Source organism: Sciurus vulgaris (genome assembly GCF_902686455.1).
Source record: "Sciurus vulgaris genome assembly, chromosome: 8".
NCBI classification, from domain to species: domain Eukaryota; kingdom Metazoa; phylum Chordata; class Mammalia; order Rodentia; family Sciuridae; genus Sciurus; species Sciurus vulgaris.
Window position 1 is genome coordinate 121,157,384 of NC_136468.1, and position 14,230 is coordinate 121,171,613.

Below are 14,230 nucleotides of genomic sequence, written 5' to 3' on the forward strand. Positions count from 1 at the left end.
TGGGGCATGCAGTCAAAGGACTGAGACCTTCGGTTCCATTAGTGACCTAAAAAACTTTTCCTCCTCTAATATCCTTGCCAGGGTTTTTTGTTCAAGTTGTAGGGAAAAAACTGACTAACCATTACATAAGTGGAATTAAGAATAAGAATCATAAGGTCATCTCAATAGGTGCAGAGAAGGTATTTTATGAACTACAGCAAAGTCCATTTAAAAAAAGAGAAATAGCATAGAAGGCACTCAATCTCAACATTATAAAAGCTAGCGAATAGAGCTCACTGAATAGAGATAAAAAATGAAAGGTTTTCCTCAAATATCACAAACAAGAAAAGAATGTCCACTTTTATCACTTCTATTCAATGTAGTTCTCAAAAGTCAAGTCAGAGCAATGAGGCAAGAGAAGAAAATTAAAGGGATATGAGTAGAAAACAAAAAGTCAGATTATCTGTGCTGTTGACATGATCCAATATTTAGAAGACCCCAAAAAATTTCCCCTGTGGAATTTTACACCTGATTAATTTGTCAGTGAAGCAGGATAAAAGATCAACCCTCCTAAATCAATAGCTTTCTATATTCCATTAGTGATTCAGCTGAAAAAGAATTCAGGAAATCCATCCCTTTCACAATAATCTAAAAAAAAAAAAAACACCTGGGAATTAATCTAATCAAAGTCATGAACAAACTCAACAATGAAAATTACAGAACACTGAAAAAGAAATCAAAGAACACCTCGGAAGATGCAGAGACTGTTCATGTTCTTAGATAGGCAGAATGAATATCATCGAAATGGCAATACTACCAAAAACTATATCCAGATTCAATGCAATCCCCTTGAAAATACCAATGACTTTCCTTACAGTATTGAACACCCAATCCTGAAATTCATTTGGAATAAGAGATTCAGAATTGCTTTGGCAGTTAAATTCTGAGTAAGAAAAGAAATGTAGGACACATCACAATACCCAATCTCAAAGTAGACTACAAACATGAGTAGCAAAAATGCCATGGTATCAGTCTCAAAATAGATATGATGGTCAATGTAATAGAATATACGACACAGAGACAACCCGCATGCTTACAGCCACCTGATACTTGATGAAGGTACTAACATTATATGGTAGACAGGAGATAGTGGTTTAAACAATAGGTGCTGGGAAAACTGAACACCCATAGAAATACTGGCAAGGATATGACAAATGAGGTACAGTGACACACTGTTGGTAGGACTGCAAATTATTATGATGGCTCTTGACAGCAATGTAGAGATTCCTGGAAGAACTGTGAGTGGACCTGCTCCTCTCTGCTTTCAAAAGAACTAAGATTAGCATACTATCATAATACAGTGACTTTGATGTTTGCAGCATGCCAATTCACAGTAGGTTAATGATGGAATGGACAAAGATGTCCATCAATAGTTGAATGGATCAAGTACACAAAACTCAGTGGGAACTAGATCTTCACTTCTGGAGCTACAGCACCGCTGACTGACTCAATGGCCATAAATCTGCACACACCAAACAAAAGAGGAACTGGAACTCTGAATAGACTAGAATCATTACTGAAGAATGGACACACTGACTCAACTCCACAGTACCTTTGTCCAACTGTTCGTCAGGATACACACTATTTGGTGGCCACAGGCGGACTCCTCTGGCCCAAGGCCTATGGAAGTCTTCAGGACGTTTTGTTGACTTCTTTACCTTATATGGGAGGCAACAGCCTGGGAAATGTGATAAAGTAGTATCAGCTGGTGAAAACTTGCTAGCAAAAGAACAGAGGGTCAACAATAGTAATTCAAATAACAGTTCAGTTTTAATTGACATGACAATTGTAAATATCTGGGAATACAATTTTATCTTTGAATTCAAATATACAATAATAGCATACCCAGAAACTTAAATATTGGTATTCTTTTTTCCAGTGAGAAGATTTTCTATCATTTTCAACAACAAGGACGATCCTGGAGGACATTAGGTTAAATGAAATGGTCAGGCACAGAAGGACAAATACTGCATAGTCTCCCTGTTTGGTGGAAGCTGAAAAGTTGACCTCATAAAAGCTGAGAGCAGAATATTAGTTACCAGAGACAATGTCACAATTAAATATTAGGAAAAATGCTGGTGTCTGTTCTGCAGTCTATGACCAGACATTAAAATAGCACAATCTATGTTTCAAGAAAGTTAGAGGAGAGGGATTTGAATGTTCTTAGAATTCACACTTTTGAACACATTTTTCACCATTGGGGCAGCAAAGCAGCTGAGTCAGATTGGCCTTAAGGATGACATTGCAAAGTGGAGAGGTCCAAAACCCAACGGACTATTGAGTGCAGAAACACCCTTACTAAAGTGAAATCATAGAGAGGCAGAGAGAACAGTGACCAAGAGCAGAGGCTGTGGCCATGTGAATTATGTTCAAATCCTACTCAAAGCTGTACATACCTGTGAGAGTTAAATAAACCCCTCTGTGCCTCAATTGTTTGTGTGGAGATGCAGAAGTGTTCCTCTGGCCCATGTAATGTTATCAGGCTGACAATGATCACACAAAGGCAGCCTTAAGAAGACTGGTTCTTCCTATCTGTGCTAAAGAGTCCTATCATAAAATGTGTCAAAGAGTAAGCTTAAGCTTGTTCTTTGGCAATATTTGAATAGTGAGCTGTCAAACGGATGTCATTCTCCAGGGTGTTAGATGAAGAAAGTCCATTCTTCATTCTTTACAGTTGTATATCTGAAAAGCTCATGGAGAATATCTGTTTTCCTGTGACCCCAAATCAGCCTAGAGGGATGAGTGGAGCAGACTCCTTAACCCACAATGTTGAGTTTAGGCATTTGAAATTTGGAGGTTTTTATGGGACTTGTTCAGAACCACAACATTGCTGAGTGGTGGATGTGGGACAGGAATGTAGGTGCTTACCTGGGATCAGAGATCCCTGAACACGTGAGTCCTATAATTGATACCTTAGAACCAGGAACCCTTAACTCTTCTCACTCTTTCACAAATCCTACTCCCTGAAGGCCTCTTTGGGAAGACTGATGTCCCAGAAGGGTTGACTGACCAAAGTCTCTAGCCTTTTCCTTAAAATTATTGACCAGAAATATGATAATTTCATCCCAAGTGTCTCTGAATGTCAAGGGTATAGTCCAAACGTGTGGCCATCCTCCCCAGGGTCTTCTCACTGCCAACTGCCTCAGAAGAAGTCTTCATGATGAGCAGTTGACCCCCGCAAATGTCAGAGCTGTGTGTGCTTGAGAAACTGTTTCAGAACTCAGGCCATTCCAAACCAACTGCCACTTGATTTCTGTGCCAAGAGTTATGTTTCCTTCTGCTGTTCACCCCTGTATGAGCTGTTAGTGTGAATTAATGGGGGAAAACACATACCTTGGGCTGGTACTTTAGCAGATCCATGTAGGAAGCTGATCCACCCCCATTTCTGTGAACTAATGTTTTCTGAGCCATCATCCGAGCAGCTGGATAAAGGTCTGCTGAAAACCTGCTGCAGATGTACCAGCTCTGATCAGGCCTCTTCCCCCTGACCTTCCTCATCCCTGATTAGATCCTTGAGGACCAGGGGCCAGAGACTTATCTGTGTAGCAAGGACTACCCATAACTTTTACCTTTCTGCAAATGCCTTGATTTAGGCTTCTCTAACATTAATTTTAGAAGTTCACATATCCACTCAGAAGATTTTAACATGTAATGACCTCTCATGGGATATCTATTGCCATACTTAGCATCTGTATTCTCTCTTTTTTCACATCTCATGAAAGCAAGGTGGCTGTCCTCCTCCTGCTTATCTATCCACTCAAAGAGTGCACATGTTATTGGCATTAGGAAATATCCATTTTCCCAAATTTAGGAAAATGTTTAAGGCAACTAACTGGATAAAAATAATGAAATACAATAGTTCAGTGATAAAACAAAATTACAAAATATTTATAACTCAGCAGATTGACTGTGGAAGATTAAAAAGTCAAGAGGAAAATATGTTCAGTAAAAGTTAACTGAGCCCTCTGAAGAAACAGTCTTCAAAATATCTATGTGAACATACCTTCACCGCAGCAATTCAGATTTCCCATGTAGACTACCTAACATGAGAAACTGAAAACCACAGCACTGCTTTCCAATTTGAACCTCAGCTCACTGTTTTCCAATTTGAACCTCAGCTCGCTGAGTGACAGTTGGAATGGAAGGTAAGATATGCATCCTGTTACCATTGTGACACTCATTATAGAGTTTTCAAGCCAGCACATGCCACGTTAAGGGGTGCTGCTCTGGTCTAACTGTATATTTTACTTGCCCAAGTGTGTTGTCTAATAGTGTATTTTTACTACAATAACTGAATCCTAGACCCATCCATTAATAATCTCTGTTTATGGAAACAAATTAGCAAAAATATTCTAGTCCCCCCACGCAATATTTTCATTGATCCTAGAAGCCTGGTGTGAAAGGGAGACATAGCTTCCATTTTGAGAATCAGAAGAGATTCCATTCTTGGTTTGAAATACCAACGCTACCCATTTCCCACTATTTCTGAATCTCCAGACATTTCTAGAGAGAAATTTTTTAAATTAGTTTTATTTTCTTTTTCTTTAGAACATTATATTTCATTTTAAAAAATGGTAAAATAAAAAAGCACAAACATTTCTATGAGAAACAAAAAAAAACAGTAAGAGAAATTAATAGCATTTATGTCAGTGCATTTATGTAGAAGCCTTTCATATCTTAATAAATAAAATAATATTAAGTACAATTTGCCTTTCTGATATATAGCATGGCCATTTTTGTTCTCTTCATCGACATACTTGCAAATCCAAGGCAGTAAATCTAGAGTACTCTTTATTTGAAATGCATGGAAATGAATATAACTGGGAAAAGCAAAGGCCACATTAAGTGACATAAAATCTGCTTTCACTCGTAGGAGCCTCCAAAAGGAGAATATTGCATTGGATATTTTCCCATTTTGCTTTTATGTGAATATCAATATTTTGGCTGGGAAGGAAGTACACTTTCTTAATACACAAATTTTGAACTTATATACTATTGTGAATACGTTTTCTAGTGAACATCGTTTTCACAAAATATAAACAAAAATTTAAATTTAGTCCTTAAAAAAATACTTACTATACCCTAGTTTTGGTAAAGAAATAACTATCTTCACTGTGAATTAAATATAATATTATCACTGTGTACACTTTCCCCTTTTCTTTTCTACTGCTCAGGCCATTAATTATGATTCCTTCTCTAGTAAAAGGTACTGCATAAATTTATCATTAGTGCTATGGAAATTAATAGCATTTGTGTCAGTGCATTTATGTAGAAATCTTTCATATCTTAATATCTCTATGTCCACATATATAGGAAATATAACATAAATTATCAGATGATGTCTTCAAAATTTCAGAAAGGCTTCAATTTGCTTGATTTGTATAGAAGTGACATAACACTTTCAAACAGACTTACCTATCATGGTACCTAATACAGAGTAGGCAATCAATACATATTCATTAATAAGTCCACCAAACATACCACATGGAAGAGAGTTTGCATTTGCAATCTGTTACTGTGTAGGAAATAAATTCATTTTCATTTTCATACAAGGAAGACAAGTGGGCAAAGCTCTCTCATTCTTATGGAAAACATATAAAGGTCAATGTTTGTTGCAAAATATAATTTTACATCTGTACTTAATATTTACATCCCACTCCTAAACAATTACCAATGTTACAAGAAAATAAGGCAGGGAGTAGTAGTACTGAGTTCTCTAGAAACTATAAGATGTACATCAAAACGAGAAGATGTGGACAGTCAGGTAAAAATGAGAAAAATGTTTCCCTACTAAGACTCATAAATGATGTCAATTTTGCCCACCACTAAGATACTTGAGGATGACTGGGTTATTTATGCTCCTATACACCAACTTTCTTGCTAGTGGTCAACAAACTGTTGTCATCATTACCATTCTTCTTTCATACCATTGAATTAAACACTATGTTGGTCTGTAGGAAGTGAAATGACCAGGTATACAAATTAAGTACAAATATCTCAATTTTCTAATGTTACAACTTTCACTATTTTCAGTATCACAAAAATTAAAAGATAAATATCTTTTTTTATCATTGAATACATCACCCATTGTGCTTTATTTTTTTGCTGTTGTTGTTGTTGTTTGATTCATTCTGTTAATTTTTCCCTTCCCCCCACCCCTCCCACCCCCCTTTTCCCTCTATACAGTTCTTCCTTCCTCCATTCTTACCACCCTCCTTATCCCTAACCCTAAACCAAACCCTAACCCTAACCCTAACGCCTCCCACCCCCCATTATAAGGCTTCATCCGCATATCAGCCAAATCATTCGTACATAGTTTTTTGAGATTGGCTTCTCTCACTTAGAATGATATTCTTCAATTTCAACCACATGACAAAAGCCATAATTTTATCTTTCTTCATGTCAGAGTAATATTCCATTGTATATATATGCCACAGTTTCTTTATCCATTCATCAACTGAAGGGCATCTAGGTTGGTTCCACAATCTGGCTATGGTGAATTGAGCAGCTATGAACATTGATGTGGCTGTATCTCTGTAGTATGCTGATTTTAAGTCCTTTGGGTATAGGCCAAGGAGTGGGATAGCTGGGTCAAATGGTGGTTCCATTCCAAGCTTTCTGAGGAATCTCCATACTGCTTTCCAGAGGGGCTGCACTAATTTGAAACCCCACCAGCAATGTACGAGTGTACCTTTTTCCCCACATCCTCGCCAACACCTGTTGTTGCTTGTATTTTTGATAATTGCCATTCTAATTGGGGTGAGATGGAATAGTAGGGAGTTTTGATTTGCATTTCTCTTATTACTAGAGAAGTTGAACATTTTTTCATATATCTGTTGATTGCTTGTACATCTTCTTCTGTGAAGTGTCTGTTCATTTCCATAGCCCATTTGTCGATTGGATTATTTGTATTCTTGGTGTAGAGCTTTTTGAATTCTTTATAGATTCTGGAAATTAGTGCTCTATCTGAAGTATGAGTGGCAAAGATTTTCTCCCACTCTGTAAGCTCTCTCTTCACATTACTGATAGTTTCCTTTGCTGAGAGAAAGCTTTTTAGTTTGAATCTATCCCAGTTGCTGATTCTTGCTTTTATTTCTTGGGCTATGGGAATCCTGTTAAGGAAGTCTGATCCTAAGCACCAATTGGAAGGTTTGGACCTACTTTTTCTTCTATAAGATATAGGGTCTCTGGTCTGATTCCGAGGTCCTTGATCCATTTTGAGTTGAGTTTTGTGCAGGGTGAGAGATAGGGGTTTAATTTCATTCTGTTGCATAGGAATTTCCAGTTTCCCCAGCACCACTTGTTGAAGAGGCTATCTTTTCTCCATTGCATATTTTTGGCACCTTTGTCTAATATGAGAAAATTGTATTTATTTGGATTTGTGTCCATGTCCTCTATTCTGTACCATTGATCTACCTGTCGATTTTGGTACCAATACCATGCCATTTTTGTTACTGTTGCTTTGTAGTAGAGTTTAAGTTTTGGTATTGCGATACCCCCTGCTTCGCTCTTTCTGCTGAGGATTGCTTTAGCTGTTCTGGGTTTCTTATTCTTCCAGACGAATTTCATAATTGCTTGCTCTATTTCTGTAAGGTACATCATTGGGATTTTAATTGGAATTGCATTGAATCTGTATAGCACTTTTGGTAGTATGGCCATTTTGACAATATTAATTCTGCCTATCCATGAACATGGGAGATCTTTCCATCTTCTAAGGTTTTCTTTAATTTCTTTCTTAAGTGTTCTGTAGTTCTCGTTGTAGAGGTCTTTCACCTCTTTTGTGAGATTGATTCCCAAGTATTTTATTTTTTTCGAGGCTATTGTGAATGGGGTAGTTTTCCTAACTTCTCTTTCTGAAGATTCATCACTTATGTATAAAAATGCATTGGATTCATGAGCATTGATCTTGTAACCTGCTACTTTACTGAATTCACTTATGAGTTCTGAAAGTTTTCTGGTGGAATTTCTGGGTTCCTCTAAATATATAATCATGTCATCAGCGAACAGGGATAGTTTGAGTTCTTCTTTTCCTATTCATATCCCTTTAATTTCTTTGGTCTGTCTAATTGCTCTGGCTAGAGTTTCAAGGACGATGTTGAATAGAAGTGGTGAAAGAGGGCATCCCTGCCGTGTTCCAGTTTTTGGAGGGAATACTTTCAGTTTTTCACCATTTAGAATGATATTGGCCATGGGCTTAGCATAGATGGCCTTCACAATGTTAAGGGATGTTCCCACTACCCCTATTTTTTCTAGTGTTTTGAGCATGAAGGGGTGCTGTATTTTATCAAATGCTCCTTCTGCTTTTATCAAAATGATCATGTGATTCTTAACTTTAAGTCTGTTGATGTGGTGAATGACATTGATTGATTTCGGGATGTTGAACCAACCTTGCATCCCTGGGATAAAACCCACTTGATCGTGGTGCACTATCTTGTTAATATATTTTTGGATGCGATTTGCTAAACTTTTGTTGAGAATATTTGCGTCAATGTTCATTAAGGATATTGGTCTGAAATTTTCTTTCCTCAATGTGTCTCTGTGGTTTAGGTATCAGGGTGATATTGGCTTCATAGAATGAGTTTGGGAGGGTTCCCTCCTCTTCTATTTCATGGAATACTTTGAGGAGTATTGGAATGAGCTCTTCTTTAAAGGTTTTGTAGAACTCAGCTGAGAACCCATCTGGTCCCGGACTTTTCTTTTTTTTTTTTTAAGCAATTATTTTATTTCCTTGGCCTGACAGCAGTGACTTCATTATACAAGAACCTGTAGCTGACAGAACAGACACACAGATTTTCCCCAACAGGAAGAATCATTATCATCAGCAGAGATGAACTGAAATGTCATGTCTGAGTGCAATTCCTGCTCCCCACCCCCACCCCACAAAAAACCCTAAATGAAAAGAAAAATCAATAAAATCCCCATAAATTACTAAGCCATCCCTCCGGAACTTTTCTAATTAGCAGCTGCAATTGATGAAAACTGGAGGGAGCAGCTGGCCATCACACAGCATTCCTGTGCCTGTGAGACTGAAGGGGCAGCAGCAGGGGAGCAAGAATTCTGGATGAGTGGGAAGTGAAGATAATCTATGTTTCCTCTATCTGCCCCCTCCATATGGAAGATACCTCTGTCCCAATACATGGAAAATGCTAATGAAATGCTAAAGGACTGGCTTTAGCTTGTGACTAGAAATGCCTGAGGCTCCTGAAATTCCAAGATAGGTGTGGAATAAGGGGTTCCAGAGAAAGAACAGGTTAGTGAGATGCTCAATGCTCATTCGATTCCAGTTTAAAGCCATCAAAGCTATTTCATAATCATAACCACCTTCATGCCTGCCCTTTATTTTCCAAAGGTAAGAGAACTCCATCTAAATGTCTGTGTGGATGTCTATTGCCACCACCAGGGTGATACAGTGACATCTGTATGTGAGACTAGGATGGGTGTGTGGGGTGGAAGTGGAAAGATAGGAGAGATCAGGGGCTACAAAACCTTCATAACAGTGGATGTCTTTTGGTCCCCAGGTAAGGTCCACTACCACAAGTCCTAAAGCATTCCTGTTTCCTTTTCCCTACCTATCCGGTATTTTTTGGCAAACTAGGAACTTTGGTTATGTTGATAGTTCTATAAAAAACTTTTTAAAGGTGTTATTTCTGATTAATATTTTAGCAAGTGATATATAACAATAACAAGAAAGTAAACATCTTCATATCTAACAAAAGAGCAAAAATTCTTTACCAGTGTCTTATTTTAAATATAGCAAGAGTCAGTAGTGCTTATAAAAAGAAGAGGGCTTACAGAGAACCAGGAAAGTATCAAAATAAGGCACAGCCTGTTATTGTCACAGATCAGATAAGGCAGTAGTGTTCTTCCTGGAAGGCACAAGTTGGAAATCTGATTACCCTAAGGTTTAAATGTGGCTCTAAAGATAATGTCAAATGACCAGGATAGTGAACTTGCAATGGATTCCCTTAACTGGAGTCAATGGCAATGAATGAGTGACAACATTAAGTCTAGATTACAGCCCTCTGGAGTCCAGATGTCCCCTATTGCTCATAGGTAGATCTGTGAAGGCACTGCGCAAAGCATGGGCAGGCTGGCCCTCTGGTTTGGAGTGCGTATTAAAAAACAAGGGCACACAGCCTAGAAACCAAACTTTACATGAACTAACAAAAATAATCATTTTGCAAATAACAGTAGGTAAGCTGGATAATATAGCAGGTTCTACGTCAAAAGTCTTGAAGAGGTTTCCTGGACAGCAGGCTTGAGTTTCACCAGTTCTTCATTAAGAGACACTCCATACAATGATGATGATGACGATAATGACCAGAACGCTGATCCCTATTGCCCACATCTTGCAATTCTTCCACCAATATTTTCTCTTCAACTTGGCAGCACTTGTCTCAAACTGAGAAGCTCCTGCCTGCAATGCATCTGCATGGTCATCTAGCTCAGAGAGCTTCTGGTCTCTTACTAACACCTTGTCCACATTGACTCTCACTATGTCCACAACCTCATCCACTTGGTTCTGTGTCTGCTGAATTCTCCGACTGCCGCCAGTGGCAGCACTGGAACCTGCAGGGGCGCTTGCAGACATTTCAGCTGCGGGCGAGGGTCTGCGGAGCTGCGCAGCTGGCAGACGAAGCCAAGAGCCCGGAATTTTCTTTGTTGGTAGGCTTTTGATGACCTCTTCTATTTCATTGCTTGAAATTGATTTATTTAAGTTGTGTATGTCCTCCTCGTTCAGTTTAGGTAATTCATATGTCTCTAGAACCTTGATGTCTTCGAGGTCTTCCGTTTTGTTGGAGTATAGATTTTCAAAATAGCTTCTAATTATGTTTTGTATTTCATTCGTGTCTGTTGTGATATTTCCTTGTTCATTCCGAATTTTAGTGATTCTAGTTTTCTCCCTCTTTCTCTTTGTTAGTGTGGCTAAGGGTTTATCAATTTTGTTTTTTCAAAGAACCAACTATTTATTTTGTGAATTTTTCCGATTGTTTCTTTTGTTTCAATTTTGTTGATTTTGGCCCTGATTTTAACTATTTCCTGTCTTCTACTACTTTGGGTGTTGGTCTGCTCTTCTTTTTCTAGGGCTTTAGCTGTAGTGTTAAGTCATTTATTTGCTGATTTCTACTTCTTTGGTTGAATGCGCCCCATGAAATAAATCTTCCTCTAAGCACTACTTTCATAGTGTCCCAGAGATTTTGATATGAAGTGTCTTTGTTCTCATTTACTTCTAAGAATTATTTTATTTCCCTCCTGATGTCTTCTGTTATCCATTCATCATATAATAGTGTATTATTTAATCTCCAGGTATTGGAGAAGTTTCTGTTTTTTATTCTGTCATTTATTTCTAATTTCAATCCATTATGATCTGATAGAGTACAAGGTAGTATCTCTATCATCTTGTACTTCCTAACAGTAGCTTTGTGGCATAAAACATGGTCTATTTTAGAGAAGGATCCATGTGCTGCTGAGAAGAAGGTGTATTCGTTCTTTGTTGATGGTATACTCTATATAAGTCGGTTAAGTCTAAATTGTTGATTGTGTTATTAAGATCTATGGTTTCTTTATTCAATTTTTGTTTGGAAGATCTGTCCAGTGGTGAGAGAGGTGTGTTAAAATCGCCTAGTATTATTATGTTGTGGTCTATTTGATTTCTGGAATTGAGAAGGATTTGTTTGACGTACATGGATGAGCCACTGTTCGGGGCATAGATATTTCTGATTGTTATGTCTTGCTGATTTATGCTTCCCTTAAGCAGTGTGTAATGTCCTTCTTTATCCCTTCTGACTAGGTTTGGCTTGAAGTCCATATTATCTGAAATGAGGATGGATACTATAGCTTTTTTGCTATGTCCATGTGCATGGTATGTTTTTTCCCATCCTTTCACCTTTAGTCTATGGGTATCTCTTTCTATGAGGTGAGTCTCTTGCAGGCAGCATATTTTTGGATTTTTCTTTTTAATCCAATCTGCCAGTCTAGGTCTTTTGATTGATGAGTTCAGGCCATTAACATTCAGGGTTATTATTGTGATATGATTTGTATTTCCAGTCATTTGACTAATTTTTGCTTTTTGACATGATTTGGTTTCTCCTTCATTTGGCTATTCCTTTAGGCTAGTTCCTCCTGTTGCTGAATTGCATCATTGTTTTTCATCTCTTCCTCATGGGATATTTTGCTGACAATGTTCTGTAGTGCCGGCTTTCTTTTTGTAAATTCCTTTAGCTTCTGTTTATCATGGAAGGATCTTATTTCGTCGTCAAATCTGAAAGTAAGTTTTGCTGGGTATAAGATTGTTGGTTGGCATCTGTTTTCTTTCAGGGCTTGGTAAATGTTGTTCCAGGCCCTTCTAGCTTTTCGGGTCTGGATTGAAAAATCTGCTGATATTCCTATTGGTTTCCCCCTGAATGTAATTTGATTCTTTTCTCTCGTGGCCTTTAAAATTCTGTCTTTATTTTGTATGTTAGGTATTTTCATAATAATGTGCCTTGGTGTGGGTCTGTTGTAATTTTGTATATTTGGAATCCTATGAGCCTCTTGTACTTGGTTTTCCATTTCATTCTTCAGATTTGGGAAATTTTCTGATATTATTTCATTGAATGGATTGTTCATTCCTTTGGTTTGTTTCTCTAAGCCTTCCTCAATCCCAACAATTCTTAAATTTGGCCTTTTCATGATAACCCGTAATTCTTGTAGATTCTGTTCATGATTTCTTACCATCTTCTCTGTTTGTTCAACTTTGTTTTCAAGATTAAATATTTTGTCTTCAATGTCTGAGGTTCTGTCTTCCAGGTGTTCTATCCTATTGGTTATGCTTTCTATGGAGTTTTTAACTTGGTTTATTGTTTCCTTCATTTCAAGGATTTCTGTTTGTTTGTTTTTCAGTATCTCTAACTCTTTATTGAAATGATCTCTTGCTTCCCGTATTTGCTCTTTTAACTGTTGATTGGTGCGATCATTTAATGCCTGCATTTGCTCTTTCATCTCCTCCTTCAATGCCTGCATTTGCTCTTTCATCTCCTCGTTTGCTTCCCTGACTGTTTTAATTATGTACATTCTGAACTCCCTTTCTGACATTTCTTCTGCTGTGCTGTCATTGGGTTTTATTGATGTAGAATCTAGGTTTGTTTGGGACATTTTCTTCCCTTGTTTTCTCATATTGGTCAGATGTCAGTGGGACTCTGAGATATTGCAGATTTCCTCTATTTGCTTATAGTATCCCTGTAGATTTCCAGTATATAACTTCCCAGCCTTCAGTAGCCTGAAGTCTTGGAGTAACTTGATAATGCAGTGCTTCCGAAGAAAGCTGCCCCTAGCCTGCTACTGCATCCAGGGTTTGAGTTGGCTCTGTGTGGAAAGGCTTTCACTGAGGGGCCTGCTCCAAGAAGCTGGCCTTGTGGGAGGACCCCACCAACAGTGTGTGCAGGGCTGCCTGGGGAAGACTGTAGCTGCCCTGCCCTACTCTAATAAGCCACCCGAATCCAGGCCTGCTGCCATGGCCGAACTTCGCCAGGTGGGGGAGACTCACCCCGTGGTTTTATTTTAGTCCGAGTCTCTCAATGCCTCCCCTTCTTGATTCCTGGGTTCTGGAGCGACTGGGGATGCAGTCACCCTCTAGTCCGCCATCGTGGATGGCCCCATGGAAAATCCTGCGGCCGGATGGGGCAGGTCCGCCTGGGGATGTCTCTACTGCCCTGCCCTGGTCCCAGAAGCTGCTTGCGGGTTGGAACTCTCTGCTGGCTTGGGGACTTGTGGCTGGCTCTGTGTAGAAAGGCTCTCACTGGGCGGTCTGCTCCGAGTAGCTAGCCTAGAAAGGTGCTTTTTGCCGGAGGGAGCCGGGCTGCTTGGGGAAGTCCCTGGCTGCCATTTCCTGGTCCCTGAAGCAATCTGTGGGCTGGAGCTTGCCGCACTGGCTCAGGGACTTGGAGCTGGTTCTGTGCAGAAAGGCTCTCACTGGGGGGCCTGCTCAGAGAAGCTGGAAAATCTGGCCCTATGGGAGGAAACCACTGCCAGAGTGTGCAGGGCTGCCTGGGGAAGACTCTAGCTGCCCTGCCCTATTCTAATAAGCCGCGTGCATCCAGGCCTGCACCCAGGCCGAGCTTCACCAGGTGGGGGAGACTCACCCCATGGCTCTATTTTAGTCCGAGTCTCTCAGTGCCTCCCCTTCTTGAATCCTGGGTTCTGGAGTGACTGG

At 39.1% G+C, this 14,230-nt stretch overlaps 2 protein-coding genes across 3 annotated transcripts in view; one reads left to right on the forward strand and one right to left on the reverse strand.

Annotated features, from left to right (window-relative positions):
• The window catches only part of LOC306667255 (immunoglobulin lambda-1 light chain-like), a 759,848-nt gene that overhangs the window by 700,005 nt on the left and 45,613 nt on the right, over positions 1-14,230 (forward strand). The window lies entirely within an intron of this gene.
• LOC306667275 (vesicle-associated membrane protein 3) lies at positions 9,626-10,679 on the reverse strand. The gene has a single exon (XM_079149757.1). The coding sequence runs from the start codon at positions 10,628-10,630 to the stop codon at positions 10,319-10,321; it is 312 nt and encodes a 103-aa protein (XP_079005883.1). The 5' UTR covers positions 10,631-10,679; the 3' UTR covers positions 9,626-10,318.